The sequence below is a fragment of the Mustela erminea genome, chromosome 13, assembly GCF_009829155.1.
Source record: "Mustela erminea isolate mMusErm1 chromosome 13, mMusErm1.Pri, whole genome shotgun sequence".
Taxonomy (NCBI): Eukaryota; Metazoa; Chordata; class Mammalia; order Carnivora; family Mustelidae; genus Mustela; species Mustela erminea.
The window spans coordinates 77,854,566-77,871,459 of NC_045626.1; the positions used below are offsets into that span (position 1 = coordinate 77,854,566).

General features: G+C 45.4%; 1 protein-coding gene across 1 annotated transcript in view; it reads right to left on the minus strand.

Moving 5' to 3' along the window:
* SRRM4 (serine/arginine repetitive matrix 4) overlaps positions 1-9,507 on the minus strand; it is a 143,861-nt gene extending 134,354 nt beyond the window's left edge. The window contains exon 1 of the mRNA XM_032310408.1: positions 8,698-9,507. Coding sequence (XP_032166299.1) covers positions 8,698-8,828 — 131 coding nt within the window. The 5' untranslated portion in view covers positions 8,829-9,507. The remainder of the gene's footprint in view (positions 1-8,697) is intronic.
* Between the last annotated feature and the right edge of the window lie 7,387 nt (positions 9,508-16,894).

Genomic DNA, 16,894 nt, shown 5'->3' on the forward strand with positions numbered 1-16,894 from the left:
ATCACAAGTGTGTTGAGAGCCAAGAGAGGTACCTGCCATGATAAGAAAGTCTGTAATTCAAGGTGTGACTTAATCTAGAGCATTGTAGAAGGAATCCCTGAGGAAATGACATTTGACCTGAGATCTGAAAGTACAGTAGGTATAAGTTAGGCACTGGGGAGATGGAGAGCTTTCCTGGCATCATGTGCAAAGGCCCGGTGGCAGAAAGGGTATGGAAAATTTGAGCGACTAAAAGGAGAGGGGTGTGGCTGAATGGAGGGAGTGAGGGTCAGCATCTTAGAAATAGTCTTGGGGAGGTGGGCAGATAGACGCTGGACTGGAGAGTCTTTAGGTCTTCTCAGGGAGTCCGCTCTGTATTCTGCAGACCAAAGGACAGGGATGGAGGGCTTTAGATGGGTGGAGGGGGTGTGTATGGGCTGACTTGCCTTTCAAAGAGGTTCTTCTGGCTCAGTGCGGAGAATGGGTAAGGAGGGGAAAGACACAGAAAGTGGGTCGGGGAAGGACAGAGAGTAAGGTAAGTTATAATAGTAGTTACTGCTTAAGCCGATCGGGCATGAAACAAGACGAGCAAAATGAGACAAAAACACCCCCAACCTTAAAAGCCAAACTACAGCGACAAGAGGCACAGCAGGTAGAGAAGACTTGTAGTTGCCATCAGGCAGATCTGAGTTCAGATCCCAGTTTCACCTCTTACGAACTATGTGGCCTTGGACAAGACACATCTCACCACCTCCCGGGTCTCAGTTGTTCCTGAGACAAAGCATATGAGACTCGACACACGTACCACTCAAGAGCTCTGGCTTCTTACCCCAATTCTGACTCTTACCAGCCAGCTGTCCTTGAGCAGGTCACCTCCACCCTCTGAGCCTCAGTTTCTCCTCTATAAAACAGTCTCTCAAATACCCCTCTCCTGGAGTTACTGTAAACATGGGATTAGGCAACAGATAAAATATGCTTGCTTCATAGCACAGGGCTGGGCACTTAAATGACAGAAGGAACTTGGCCTCCACTCTGTGCCGTGAGTGTGCACACACGCTTCAGGCCCAGATGGCACCTCTCTCCCCAAAGCAGGGGGGTCTGTCGTATAAAATTCCAGCTCACTTGCGTAAGCTTAACTTTTAATGAAGCCAGAGAACAGTGATCCACTGGTGTTTCTGCTCAGCGAAGCTGTCAGCGGGATGTAAGCCCAGGGAATCCGGCAACAAGGGGATTCTCCTGATGAGAAACATTTGCGTCCAGAGGATCTTAATATTTGTTTTGAACAGACACATGTAGACGTGAATTACTTAATGACTGTTTTAGGGTTCGGCATTGTTCTGTATTTGGTTTGGCTTTGTCTCTATGACATCTTAATTCGTGTTTTATTTCACGGAGCTCCGCACACAGGCTGTGGCATATGGGAGCTCCCTCAGCAAAATCTCCAGTGAAGATGGGGGATGGAGGGGGAGAGAGAGAGGGAAAGAGAGAGATGGAGAGTAAGCAGACTGTTGCTTCAAAGGTGCGCCACGAAGGGGGGCGGCTGGGTGAGAGGGGTAGTTTGGATCAGTGTGCACGGATATAAGAGATAGACCAAACCCTCACTGTCATGGGAACAAGATTTGCCTCTGCTATTTGGAAGTCTAAACAGTGTGTTTTTCAATTTCCTAATCTGATTGATCACAATCAGAGAGATTGTAAATTTCATGCTTGTCCATAACACATGCAGGGGCCCAGCTAAGCTTCTAACACTGCTATTCAAAGTCATCCTGGCTGCATTTGAGTCAGGGAGAGGAGCCAATAGAAACAGAAGCCAATAGGACCCTGACTAAGAGGACAGGAGCCCCACTGTGACCCCTATCCCTGCTCCCAGCCTAGGAGTCAAGGACCTGGGAAGTCAGTCCTTAACTGGCTTACTACATTAATTGCTTGAAATGTTTCCTGCCTCCATCTAGGGAGTCATCCTCTGTTAGTTTTCCCCTCACTCACTCTGCTCTAGCCACGCTGACTTCCTTGCTGTCTTTAAATACATCAAGCATGCTTCCACCTCAGGGCCTTTGCACTTACTGTTCCCTATGTCTCAAAAAGCCTTTCCCCTCAGTTATCCTTATGACTCCCTCCTTTCACCCAGGCAGCCCCCTGACCACCCCATCCAATCAACCAGCCCCCAGCCTTACCCTCTCTATCCCTTTCCTCTCCTTTATTCTTCTTTATAACACTTATTATAACCTGACCTTCTTTGATTTCTTCATTTATTACCTTGTTTCTTCATTTATCACCTTTCTCCCTCTGACAGCTAGGTGTTGTTCATTGTTATATCGAGTAGGAGCTCAATAAAACTTCTCCATGAATGAAAGCACGGTTTTATTTTTTAGCCACAGGCGGCTTCTTCCCTTTTGTGATTCATTCCCTGTGGCTCATCTTCTCTTTGAAATGCGTGGGCTCACTCCAATCCCCCTACCATTGGTGGCTGCTCAAGGAATGCAGACTGGATTTTGTTTTAGCCAGAGCTAGACCATGAAGGACAAGAAACCTAATGGTCCACACCAGACTCTGCATCCTTGAGCCAATGACAGAGGAGTTGGAAATTTTATACAATAAGGGCAGTTTCTTTCCATAATCCCCCTTCATTAGCACTTAACTCTGAGCCCCCCAGCGGATGATGTCCTCTCTAGAAAGTTCAAATTGTTTTTTCTTCTGGGGAGAGAAAAAAAAAAGGTATCTTTTGAGACTCTACTAGCAACAAAGGCCTTATTCATGCTGATCATTCCTTGCATTTGTAGGTAAAATTGATGAAATAAAAGAATCACTCCCATTTCACAGATCAAACCACTAAGGATAACTGTGTGAGTCTAGGCAAGGGACGCCACGCCTCATGGAGGGTGCCTCCCTCCTCTGGTTTTCCACATCCCCTTTTCTTATATTCCTACCCATATTCTGCCTCATGCTGTTCCTTACTGGTGCCTGTGTCCACCTTTGCCACTAAATTCCGAGGCCCTCCCAGGGAGAGATTGGATTCATTCATCTTTTCCTCCTTGATGGGCCTGGCACATAGTAATAATAAAAACAATAATTTATTATTAATAGTAAGAGTTTACATTGATGATGATAGCCCTTCCTCTGTGCCAAACAGCACTTTCCATAAATTAGCCCATTCAGTATTCTCAACAGCTCTTGGAGAGGGCTGCTATTATTAGCCCCATTTTATGGATGAGGAAACCAAGATTGAGAAGGTCAAGTTCCTGCCAAAAGTCACATAGCATCTGCAAATAGTAAGTATCAGCAAATAGTAAACAGAAACAGGTATTTTGATTAGCTGATTTGATTTGATTTTTTTTTTTAACAGCTCTACATATCTCTAGTGGCTCTTTAGGGAATGCCAAAACCACATTCAAAAATGAATACCGAGCACTGGGGTGGTCAGGTTCCACCGCCAGGCAACCCACCCAGCCCAGGTGTGGCGGAGGGGTGGCACTCCCTCCTGACATCTCATTAGGTAACTCTTGCCATGGTGACAAGAGCACTGCTGATGGAGCTCTTGGTCTGTGCCAGGCACTGTGCCGTGTACTTAACACGAATTACTTTGTCTACTGCTCACCACAACCCCATGAGCTCAGTCTCGCACAGGTGGGCCAGCCGAAGGACAGAGAGGGCGAAGTGACTGGCAGAGTCCAAAGTAGGAAAGCTGAAGCCAGTTTCAGTCAAACCAATCAAATCTGAGCCCAGATTTGACTTCAGAGCCTAAGTTCTTCACCTTTCCACTTTCTCCCCTCAGAAGTGTTCCCTCACACCTCAAAGTCTTATAAATGAGCAATTTAACAACGCTGGTTTTGTTAAGCCCCCGCAAGTCCTTCCACCTCCCAGGAAGGTAAATCCAGCCACTCCAGAAGAAAGGATATTTTAAAAAATGTATTGTGCCCCGGCAGCATGCCTGAGGAGCTCACAAGAGCAGGAAGCGTATGACCCAGGCTTCCTTCCTCATCAAGGAGTTAAGCTTTCAGGGGTGTCCCCCCCCATCTTTTTCTGGTGGCCTGGAGTGGGAATGGAGTTCATCAAGGCTCACACAGCCCTGAAAAGCACTTCCCCGGGGGGCATTTCATCCAACCTCCTGTACCCACACCAGCTGACATGTCTACTCGCCCAGCCAGACAGACGTCTATATCCCGAAAGCTTCATTCTGACACTAGTGCGAGTCAAATCTATCTGCAGAGTGTGTGTCTCTTAGGCGGCGTTGATCAAGAATCCCCAGCCTGTCAGGAATGGGGGTGGACTGGGAGACAGCGAATCTGACACTGGATTTGGACCGCGTGCACTCATTCAATTAATGCATCCAAGTTTCATTCAGCGTCTACTGCAGCCCGAGTCTCTAAGACAGCACGGTTGCCAAGTGAAAACAGCCGTGTCAGAAATAATGCCCCCCACTGACCCCTGTACACCATTCAGCAAATTTCACCTTTCAGAAGGAGAAAGGTTTGACCCAAACAATAACACTCCCTTTCCAGAGAAAAACTATCATTCATCGCAGGGGCAGGCTTTCTCCATGACCCTCAGTACCTTGGTTTTTAACCACAGGCTGTCAGGAAATCACCTCCCAGCTGCCCCTCACTCTGCTCCTGAGGACAGAGTCAGCACAAATGTGCTAACTGATCTCTTGGCACAAAGGGGAGTCTGGAATTAAATGGTTCAAAGGCATTTCTCCTGCCTAACAATTTCGCCATCTTTCCCTTTATGCAGTAAAATCTCCAATAGTTTGGAATTTATGATCCTTTGGACAGACCTGGGCTGAAGTCTGCTTCTGGACTATTCTGCATAGAGAGGTTTTTTCGAAGAAAATTAATAGCTTGCCAAAAGAATTGTAAAGGGAATTGCTTATTCTATTTAAGAGGGCGGCCTTGCTAGCCCTTTACAAACACTCCAGCATCCACAAACAATTGATATGCTAATTTCAAATGGTTTTCACATGTTCATTAAGTCCTTAGCTACTATTTGGTGATATGATTATTACAGTTGGGTCTAGCCCCAGACATTTAAGTTCTTCACTCTGAGCATAAACTTTCTGCGTACAAACTTTTCTGGACCAAACAATTAAAAAAAGAGAATTAATCAAAGCCAGGAAAAATGACTGTACTTCTTGGGTGGGGACAAGAGGGGGGTCTCTTACTCTCCAACTATCTTACTGATTCATGCTCTCTTTCAGTTCTTATAGGCTGAGGCTTCACTTTGGCCGCCCTATATCCCAGGTGGCCTGGGACAGGCCCGTTACATCTTCCATCCTGGAGTAACGACTCACAGCGAGACTTTCACTCTCAATATGAATAACGAATTATACAGTCACTCTAAGTTTGATGGAACTAGGGATTCAAACTAATTTTCAAGGAGTTTGAGTCTTCTCTGGACTGGCAGTACCTGGTCATCTCTACACAAATGAAAAGAATGCAGTCTGAGGATGTTACAGCAATCCATCCTGAACCCAGGGAATTCTTCACCAGCCCTCCCCTACCCCCTAATTAAAAAAGTCTGATCAGAAATTCCCTAAGCTTCCCTCAGGGAAGAGAATGATGGGACCACTCTCACCCCACCTCCTGTGTGTTAATTCCATCTCAACGCATGGCCTGTTAGCTGAAATCCCACGATGTTTACTGCCAGCATCATTTGGGGGAGAAATGGGTGGGCATGAAGAACACAATACTAGAAGGAAACGTTGACTTCCTTTGGCCATTATCAACTGAGCTGTTTGTTTCAGGAGCGATGTCTATTAAGGAATCACTCTGGACCACACACTGTGGGAAGTGTTTTACCTGACTCAGTCCTCATAATTCAAGGTCTGAGATGGCTACTATTATTATTTCTATTTCAAGCTGATAAAACAGGCTCAGCAAGGTAAAGCTTCTTGTTCAGGACTCTCAGCTAAATGCTAGAGCCACAACAAGAATCCAGGTTTGTCTGAAACTCAAGTCTGAGCTCTTAACCACTATGATATACTGCCTCCCACTCTGCTATACCGATCTGACATTTGAGTCAGACATCTGCTTGCAATTTGATACACATAAAGCTACTGCCTCATCAAGGATGCCTCATGGATGGGGAGAGGAAGGTGGGGGGGGGTGAGGGGAGATTTTGCTTGGAGTGTGACTGTATGATATATGCATAGTGCTATGAAATCAACCAATTGAATATAAGCTTCTATCCTGGTACTAAATTATCTTCTGAGATAGACTTAAAATATCCTGGGGAAGTTCATTCAGAGGAGGGATAACCCTCATCTAGAAACACGTATTAAGTGTTTAACCAACAGAACTGGATGGTGTTTCGTCCAATCCCTCCCCCATCTCCCTACAGATCTGCTGACTATGTGCTGGTCTTGACTTATGGAACAAAATGACATTTCTGAGGAGACCAAGTACCTAGACTGCCTCTAGAGGAAGCCACTGGGGCTCAGCTAATACTATGCCAGCGTCTCTGTCCCTTTCCTTCCTGAGAACTCAGCCTTGACAACATGGTACTTTCACTGTTAAGTAAGCCTTCTACATTAGAAAGGATGCAGGAACTGACCTCGCTGGATGTGGCTGGCTTGGATGGGGCTGGGGATGATTTGGGTTTTACAGACAGTCTGTTGAAAGCCGACTCAAACCCAGCCTTCCCTGAAGACTTGAATACAAATGCTCCCCGCTCACGTCCCACCCCAAACCAGGATGACAGCTATAAAACTGGAATCTATTCTACAGAAGGTCTGCACATGTTACAGAAGTATCGAAGAAGATCCTTCCAGCATGACATAAATTAGGGGCTTATGACTCAGACTTTCACCCCAGCAGTGGTTTCCAGGGGTAAGGAGACTCATGATGGTAAAAAGACCCCTAGAGGGAAATGACACCTGGGGGAGGAGGGCTAGCTATTGTTAAAGAGTTTCAGATGCATTATGCTCAGATTTGTACCATGCTGCAGAAAGCACGAGGGTTAGGAGACTTCAGGCAAGTCATATAATTGAGAATATGACCAAGAAAAGGGCATGCCAGTAACGGACAGACAGGCAAAGGGGAAAATGCCAAGTTAGGTGGACTTTAGGCGTTTTCTGTATTCAAATACCACCAGGAATCTGCTGTCCTCTTCCCGCAACCCTGAAATACATGGCAGACCCTGGACCAAATGTCACACAGGTAGTTTTCAATGAAATTATCTTTAGTTTCCACTACAAGGGCATATTCTTTGGCCTACACAGCACCTGGTTTGCCAACAGTAGGTACACTCCAAAGGCGGAATGGATGGCTGAAACCCAGGAAGACAGAACTGCTGACGTCAAAACTCTCTACACAGAACCTTTTTCCAAGCAGAGAAACATCAGCCTTGCACGGCATTTGGTGTTCTTATTCCCCTTCTCCAGCCTGTGTCACAAGGTGTCCCCTCCCTCCCATCTGCAAATACTGGCTGCTACTGCTGCTGCTTGAAGCCTACCACATCCTGCTTCTAGTACACCCATTCCCAACATGGGGTACCCATCTCTCTAAAGACCTGTATGAGCTACGCTCCTATCAGACTCTGAAAAGTTCTCCAGCCTGAGTTTGATTCTGTAGATAGGATTCACTGCCACCCACCCCACAACCACCGGAAAGTTCAGATCCCGTGGGTCCAGAACAGGCATTCTGTATGAAGCACTTTCACAGACATGTTTTCAATCTACTCTCTAATAGAGCCTGCCAGGAGTAATAAATCCTCCAAGTGGTCTCCCCTGGTCCACTTCGTTCTTTTTCTCCCACTGAACCACTCATCCAACACCAGCGAAAGATGAGTTTTCATACTGCCTTGATCTTCCCTGACAGAGGGCACAGCCTTCTTCCTTTCATTCTCAAACTCCTCTGAATTGAACGCTTTATGAAAAGAATTGGGTTTTCTCTGTCTTGGAATGTTCTCCCCGGCCTCCTCTCCATTCCACCTCACCTCCTCTTCTCCTCCTTTCTGCCTTTCTTTCTTTCCTTCCCTTGTTCTCCGCATCCCACTATTTTCACCATCTACGGGTCTGTTCTCATCCTTGAGTTCAAAGCAATCAGATCCTTGTTGAAAAACCAAACAAAACTCTTCCAAGATCATCTTCACGATCTTGGAAGCCTCCTCCCTGACTCTTGAGCTCAGAGTACTGGTTTTGGATGCTGGAGAAGAGAGAATTCAGCAGCAGTGGCAGCCAGAAAGGCGTGGAGGAGGGTGCTGTTTAGGGTGTATTTGAGGGAACAGCATATGGGCTTTTGTCAAAATGCTCAGAGCTCGTTAGTTTCTGAGCTGAGTATAGAAATGTGCCGTTTACCTCTGAACACTGCTTAAGCTGGTTCAACCCTAATCTTCTCTTCTTGTACAACACCCCAACTACCCCAATTCCACCATTCCTTTGCCCCCCGTCCTCTGAACTCTAATACCAAGAAAAGTTTCTTAGTCAAGTCCTATCTCACCTACACCGCCCACCCCAAGAAAGCAAATCCTCTGGAACAGCAGCTGCCGGGTCAGCAGACCACTGAGTGTTGCTCCCCCTAAAGACTCCCTGTCCGTTCTCACCAGCTTCCACCTCACACAGGCAATCAGTTCCCATGTTCCAGCAGGAGACACCGAGTAGTGACGGGGAAAAGACAGGCGCCCTGGCCCAGCAGCCTGCATCCACCCCTCAGGACTCTGGGGGCACACAGGCCAGGAAAGGAGGACCATCAGGGTCTCAACTGCTAAGAAGGAGGTCATTACCTTGGCAGCGGCTTGCGGGCCGTGATACTGGCGACAATGATGCTCTCGGGACGCGGGGTGGCCACAGCTTTAAAGGTTCCTCGCCAGAACTTCTCGAAAAGCTGCTTCTCGCCTTGCTGAACGCTCGCCATAGCCAACCCAAAGGGACCCGGGGCGCCCGGGCGCTGTCCGAAGTGCTGAAACGCGGATTCCAAATGGGGGCACACCCGGCTCCGGGTTCAGTCCATGTGAAACCCAGAGGGGTGGGGTGGGAGAGATCGGGGGTTCAGGGCGGGGGATGGGATGCCTCAGCCCGGTCAGGCAGGGGAGGAAGGAGGCTGATCCACCGTCTTTCTTTGCCTTCTGTGCTGTCTCTGGGCTGAGCTCTGAGCTTGCTAAGCCTCCGCGCCCCAGGAAGGGAAGGGAGGGCTGGCTTTCTCGGCAGCGCCAGGAGAGAAGAGGCGACGGGGTCGTCTGTGTGTGCGTGCGCGTGTGAGCTCAGGCGCGCCCGGGTTTTGTCTCTCGCACAATGTGACGTTGGAAGAGGAGGCTGGTCGCGCGAGCTGCACTTTCCTCCCCCCTCTCTGTCTCTCCTCCTCCCCACCAACTCCCTCCTCCTCCGGCACAGCCTCCTGCCGCCATCTGCATAACAAAAGCCCGCAGGTCTTGGGAGGAGAAAGGGCGGGGCATGTGCCTGTCGCCAGGGCCCGAGGCGACGGAGTTGCAGTGCTGACCCCTCAGAGAAGCAATCCTGGCACCCCGAACTGAAACCGGCAGGAGATCCTGCTTCCCAGCCTGCTCTCCTCCCCAGCGGCAGCAGGCCTCTACCCCTTCCCCTATCTCTTCTTGTGTGCCCTCTGGGCCTGCCCCCTCCCTTCTCAGCCCCTCCTTTCTCAAGTCTTGTAGCAGATCTTCTGGTGGGTGCGGGGGGAGTAAAAAAAACAAAAAACAAAAAACTTAACCTACCCACCCAAGCCAACCTGACCGACTCACTTCTGGGAGGGACTGCCTAGGCAGCAAAGGGGGTCTCTTGCATGCCTCTTTGTGCCTGGGTGCTACAAGATTCCCACTACCCAGAAAGTGCCATTTGATGGACAATCCGTCACCAGTTCGGCTTTTCGCCATCTGCCAAGCCGGGTCCCCGCCCGCAGAGGGGCGCAGCGTTACATCTGTGCCTGCGGCGCTATAAGGAAGATTTCTTTTGTGCCTCACAGCCAGCCAGCCCAACGTCCCCGCTGCCAAACCCATCCAAAGGAAAGAGTGCCCCCCACCCCACTCCAGCCCCTGCACTCCTAGGGAATTCAGCCACAACTACAGAAAAGTGGTTAAGAAATTAACATAGCTTGTCTCAGGAGAGGAGTCCCTTTTGGAAAAGTAAAGCTTAGGGAGAGGGATTTAAGGGGTGGGGGGGATCAGGATTACAGGTGGATAGATACTTTTAGGTCTCTCTACCCATCTTCTACCCCCACCAATTCAATCCTAATCCCAGAAAGTGAGAGTTCACAATTACAAATAAACCCTTTGAGGCACAGAGTCTGGGGAGACTTTCTCTGGTTTCACCCCCAGGGTTTTCATTAAGAAAAAGAGACAGTAGCAGGACCCCTCCCTGCATCCCTCACTTGGAGTCCTTTAATCTCCAAAGAGTTACTACTCCCACTCCCCAGGTTGCAAGTTCCTGGAAGGAGGCCTTGCCAACTCTTCACGGCTTCCAAGCACCTAGCATCAGGTCTAGGCTACAGCCAGAATAAACCCACGCTTCTTGCTGATGCTGATAGGGACAGGGACCAAGAGACGTGGGTACCAAGGTGAACTTCAGAAATTCTTTGAAAGGGACAGGAGGGGCATGGGAGAAAGGAGGAGAAGTAAGGCAGATAAGATGGGGGAGGAGAAGGAAGAAAGAACCCTGGAGAAACAAGAGTATGGATGTATGGATCTAGAAATGTATGTAGCTTTGGATGTGTTTATTTGGATATTTGTGTGCCCGCTTATGAAGAGTGACTGAGAGCGCTGCTCGCTCTGCAGTGACCCCTTCTGGTCGACAACTAGAGATGCATTTGCCGGTTTCTTAAAGTGGGTTGCCGCAGCCCAGAGGTGGGTTGGGCTGGGGCCTCGGAGGAGGAGGAGGAGGAGGAAAGAGTAAGTTCTACCTGTCTGCCTCCTATCCTCCAGCGCAAATTCCCCCTCTTCACTCTCAGGCCCAGCTGCCCATGGAAACTATCATCTTAAATGCCACTGAGAGCTGGCCCCTTAAGTAGCCTGGGATATTTAAAACCATCTTCAGGCATGACATTTGGGGTCTGAACTGAGTCACTAGCAGGGGAGATACAGCAGGGATCCTACCCCCACAAGATCAATCAACACCTCTCAGCCTGTTCCTGTTGTAAGTTTCCAGAATGTTGATAAAGTTCCATTTGCATAACATTGCCTCTTTTGACCCTGGAACCGTAGCAAGAGGTAGGAGGGGGTAGCTGCTCCTACTCCCTTTTAAAGGTGAGGAAGGTGAGGTGTGGGATGGCCAAGTGACTAATGAAAGGTGACTCTGTAGGGATCAAAGGGTGTTTTCGAAAAACGGTTTCTGTCTTTGCTTGGGGGGTGGGAGTCCTTGGGGTACCAGGCATTCGCAGGTAGAACTGTGTAAAAACTACCAGATACCAATGAACCATGTAGAGAGTCATGGTGGTGAGGCTTCTAAAGGGGGAATCTTGGGTGATATTCCAGGAATCAAAGCCAGGCTACTGGGGTTCAAATCCTGGCTCTGCCTTTTCCTAACTACATGATCATGGCACAGATTATGTCTGTGCTTAAGTTTCCATAACAGTAATATGAAGGTTCTATAGAGAGTAAATATCACATGTTTAAATGTAAGGATTAAAGGACTAGATGCATGTTAGGGGCATAGAATGGTGTTTGGAACATAGTTTACTTAAAAAAGGAAGTTAAAAAAATAAAAAATAAAAATGAATTTAAAAAGGGAGTTATCATTTACTTTGTTAAGAGCAGAGCCTCTAGAGTCAGACAGAACTAGGGTATGAAGCCCAGCTCTGCCACTTTTGCGCTGGATGGCCTTGGGCTAGTTACAAATCTCTGCCTCAGCTTCCCCATCTGTGAAATGGAGATATTAGGGGCACCTGGGTGGCTCAGTGGGTTGAGCCTCTGCCTTCGGCTAGGATCATGGGTCCTGGGATCGAGCCACATGTCGGGCTCTCTGCTCAGCGGGGAGCCTGCTTCCCCCTTTCTCTCTGCCTACTTGTGATCTCTCTCTCTCTGTCAAATAAATAAGGTTTAAAAAAAAAAAGGGAGATATTAATGCACATTTCCTATGGTGGTGGTGAGGATCAGATAAAATATTCCCTATAAAGGATTTAGCATGGTGTCCGGTTCATAGCAAATGCCCATTAAATGGTAGTATTATTGCTGCTGTTGTTGGAATCATCAGCTGTTGGCATCTTCAGTCCTTATTTGGTTCAATAATCACTCATCAATCCCTCTACTTGATTGGGAACAATCCTGGACATGAAGTGTTCAATGACAAACAAGGCATGGACCGTTCCCTGAAGGAGCGTACAGTCTAATTCACCTTCTGGGGCCCCACTGCCTAACACCTGTCTCCTTTTCACCTTATCAAGTCTGGGATGCCAACGCCAACCAATCAGTAGTGGCTACCTAAAGAATGTGTTGAGAAAGATTATGAAGTCCTGTCCCAGAAAGACTGCTACGATGGGTTAGTGATATTTGCCACCAGCATAGCAGAGAGAGAGATAGCAATTGTATTGCATGTGACTTGGGTTGTAGGTCTGGCTTTTCCAATATGACATGAGCCCTTGTTCTATCATTTGATCAAAATATAACCATCTTGTTCTCTTTCCCTCAGGGGATTGCTCCATTTTCCCAGGTGCAAACAGTCCACCTCATAAATTGTAACCTATCCATATGCTGGTTATGAATACAAACATGTCACGCAATTGTTGCTGTCCTCTGTGGTCTGCTGGTGGCCACCATCCATCAGCGACCATCCACCAGTCCATCACAGCACTCTAGCTGGGACAAGACCTCAGAATCCTTCTCAACACATTCTTAAAGAGCTGCCCCTAATTAGCTGAAGATGGCATTCCAGATAAAATCAATCTGCCATCCAGGTCCAGAGGAGGCTTCTTCGCTTGACTGGTATTGTTCTTTCATTAGAAGGAGGGAGACCAGGGAGCAGCGATTCTAGGAGCTGCAAATCCAGGCATTCAGATTGTGAGCTAAAGAGAGTCTTATGTATCTTTCCTCCTAGTGATCCAAGGAGGCAGACCTCCAGCTCAGAGGCATAGTTACCCTTAATCCTAAAGCAGTTCAAATCCTACCTCACTGAGGTTACTGTGCTACCTTGGGGAAAATCCTTACTCTCTGTGCTCATGACTTCTCTGAATACAGAAACTGATCATTATCCACCAGCACCAACATTAGGGTGTTAGGGTACTTGACAGTCTGTACCCATTTCCAGGCATCCCATGAGCAGTGAATGATTCAAATAATTGGGAAGATACTGCAAAATATGACAATAAGACCAATTCGTCTGTCCTTGGTCCTGTATTTCTTCATATAAACTTTTGGGGAAGAAAAAATGATTGCCCTACTGGGGTTTACTAATCCTTACTCCTTGAAAGTCCTACCTCGTGTCTAACTGAATCCCACCTCTGCAGTTAACTGTCCATTTCTCTTCTAGTACACAGATATACACTGCTTCCAATGGCCCTGGACTAACACAGATAAACCATGAATACTTTTTTCCCCTGGCTGCACAGTTCCCAAGGGTCTACAAGACAAATATATTCATTCACTGCTGTCCCAGATAATAATAATAATAGTTGTGCTTATCATGTATATGTCACTATACCTAATGTTATTATAGTCACCACTTGTGCTAAACCTCTGATATACAATTACCTCATTTAATCCTTGCAACAACTCTATGAGCAATGAACCCCCACTGTCTGAATTTTACAGATTTGGAAGCTGAGTCTTAGAGTGGTGAGAAGATTCGGTATGTGCAATGATGTCACACTGAAAAAGAGCTGAGTGGACTCAAGGAAGAGGTTAAAGACCAGAGAACATAGTTAGTATCCAAAGAGTGTGCTCTATGTAATTATTCTGACCAGTTTTAAAAACCAATGATATTATACCATTTTTTTCTCAAAGTGGTGTTCCTTCGAATGCTAGTGGTACTTTCCAGAAACTTTTAGGTGGTACCCAGACAGAGACAGCATTGAATAACACTGGATTGTGTGGTCATATAAGTGAGAAAGTATTCCCTTTCTCAGTCAATTTTCTTCCTAGCCATTAAGTTGCTTCCAGAAGTAAACCTCCATACCCTTGATTTTCTTGAAATGTCTTGAACAACATCTCTTAGCACTTAGTTTCAACAATGAAAAAAATGACTTTGGATTCAGAAGCTTGGACAATGAGAATTTAATAATAGCTTTGCTTTCATCAAATTTATTTTATAGTTATTTTCCACTGTGGGCATGTGATACTGGTTTTTCATTTCTAAAATATCCTCTTTAAGTAAATTTGTTAGGTAAAGAGATGAGTCACTTTTCTAAAAACTTTTCATTCATGAAAAAACATCAAACATATACAAAAATAAAGGAGCTAGCATAATGAGCCCCTATATCCGTTTTTTAATTTTAATGATTATCGATACATAGTTGATTTTTTTTATCTTACTCTGACCCACTTTCCACACTTTTAAGGCAATTTGAAGCAAATCAAAGACACTATATTATTCCAGTTGGAAATACTACAGATGTATCTTCAGAAGATAGGAACTGCCTTTTTTAAAAAGCTTACCTGCAATATCATATTAGACAAAAGTAACAATAATTTCTTAATATCTGCAAATATCAAGCCAATGTCTATTTCCCCACAATCATCTTTCAGTGTTTGTTTATTGGTTTGTTTGTTGGAACTGAGATTCAAATAAGTCCAATCATTGTGGCATCCTCCCTAAGTATCCTTTCATCTGTAAATCCACCCCCCACACACCAAATATTCACAGTCCATCATTCTTTCTTCTTTATTTTTGATAAGACACTTGGCTCTTTGTCTAGCAAACTTTCCCCTAATCTGTATTTTCCTGATTGCATGCCTGTAGCATTGATAATGTTTCTCTGTGCCCTTGATTTCCTGTTAAGGTGATGGTAGGCCCTGAAAGTTTAATCAGATTTATGTTCAAAAGAAATTCCACCAGGTTAATACTGTGTGATTTTTTTTTTCTTTTCTTGTCATGCTAAGTGACACTAAAGTTCTTTGCCTAATTTATTAATTTATTAGAGGTTGCAAAATGGCGGTATTTTAGCCTCTGTTTCTCATGTATTAGCTATAACATTTCCGTGGAGAAGTATCCCCTCATCAGCTTGTTGAGCAACTTAGCGAACCATTTATAGAAAAGGCAGAATAAGTACTTGATCCTTTCCCTTTATTTACTAGTACAAAAATAATCGGTTGGTGTACTAACATCCTTATGAGGTATTACTGAGTGATTTTTTTAATCCTTAAGATGAATTTACAGATTTAAATATACTTAGTATGTTTCCATTAATTGCCTTTAGTATCCTTAATAATACTCTAATTGTCCCACCTTTAGTCAGGAGAGTCTATTCAATTGGTTCCCAAGTCCTTTGCTATGATCCTAGAAGCCTCTGATGGCTTTGTTACTTTCTGATACACGAAGATGTTCCAAGCTAAGCTGTCCAGAGCTAGAATCAGCCAGTTCTCTGAACAGCATGGGGGGCCAGGGTTACTCATCCTTACTGGGTTAGTCAGTTATGGTTTCCAGGACATTTTAGCATAGAGACCTAGGAAATTTTATTTTTAGACAAAAAAAAAAAAAAAAAATCAAGTTTCTACATTTCTAGCTCAAAGAAGAGCTAAAGATTTTTCGTATAAATCATAAATCTTACATTTGTATTTCCTTGTTGACACGCCAAAAATCCAAGTTTAGCAACACCAACATAATTACTCATTTCCTTTATCCTACAATACCACACATGCCTATTTCAGAACACCCAGACTCACACTACCACCCATAATAGGATTATTGAAATCAGTTTAAGATTCTTTTAACCTCAACTTACTATGTATTAAAACCAACTGGAATAGGATCACGTTAAGTTTTATTTATTTTACTTTTGATTTTTAGGGATTTCTTCTTAATATAACTTTTTTTTAAAGTTATGTCAAATATTTACATGATTCTAAAGTCAAAAGACCAAAAAGGTATATTCGGATAAGTCTGGACACCCTGTCCTATCTACCCCCTTCTTCTCCCTCTCTGTGTATAATTTCAAAATATTTTATGCTTCATCCTTCCACTTAAAATAATATTTCTCATTCAAAGTCTTTTCATTTTTTAAAAGTTCAAATTGTAAGAGCACAAGTGAGGCAAAGATGCTACAGAATATCCTAACGTTGTATTTAAATTATTAATGTTGAGGGCACACTGTATTATTTCTCTGTGCAGTAGCCTAACCCTGCCACCGTCACCGTCAGATTCAATAGCCTTTTGTACAGAGGTGTGCAGACGGCTCTTTTACTTACAAGTGACACGTACTTATCATGTACACACTGTGGGCATCACATCTACTATACTAAGTGACTGTCATATTTAGATTGTATATGGACATACAAATCCATGCTTTCCTAAACAGAAAGTTGGAAAGAGAACTTGCCTAAGAGAACCCAGTCTGGCATCTAAATCTAAAAGCAGTCTTCCATCTGCCATGGCTCACCTTTGCCTGTGTGTGTGTGTGTGTGTGTGTGTGTGTGTGTTATATTGTTCCTAGTGCCTTCTGCTTTTAAAGATAGGCTGTAACTTCTGAATGTGGCTTACGTTGTTTTGTCTGTTACTTCTTTTCTGCTGAAAGGAATACAGAATTCTCTCTTGGAATGTTTTGAAGCAGAAGACAAAGGCAACTGACCTTTGGTCTGGGGAGAGAAAAAAAAAAAAGAAAGAAGAAGAAAGAGAAAGGCAAGTCTGTTCATATGCCCTTGTCCACTGCAGATCTGGAGGCAGAGCTGAAGCCGGGCATCTTCTGCAGCCGGGAGCTCTGGGGATCCCTGTCTGCGGCAGCACCCTCCCTCCCATTTTGCCCCTGGATGGGATGTTGCAGAAATAATTACCAAACAAATCGATAGTCAGGGTAGTGATGTGACCACGGTTCTTAATGCATCATTT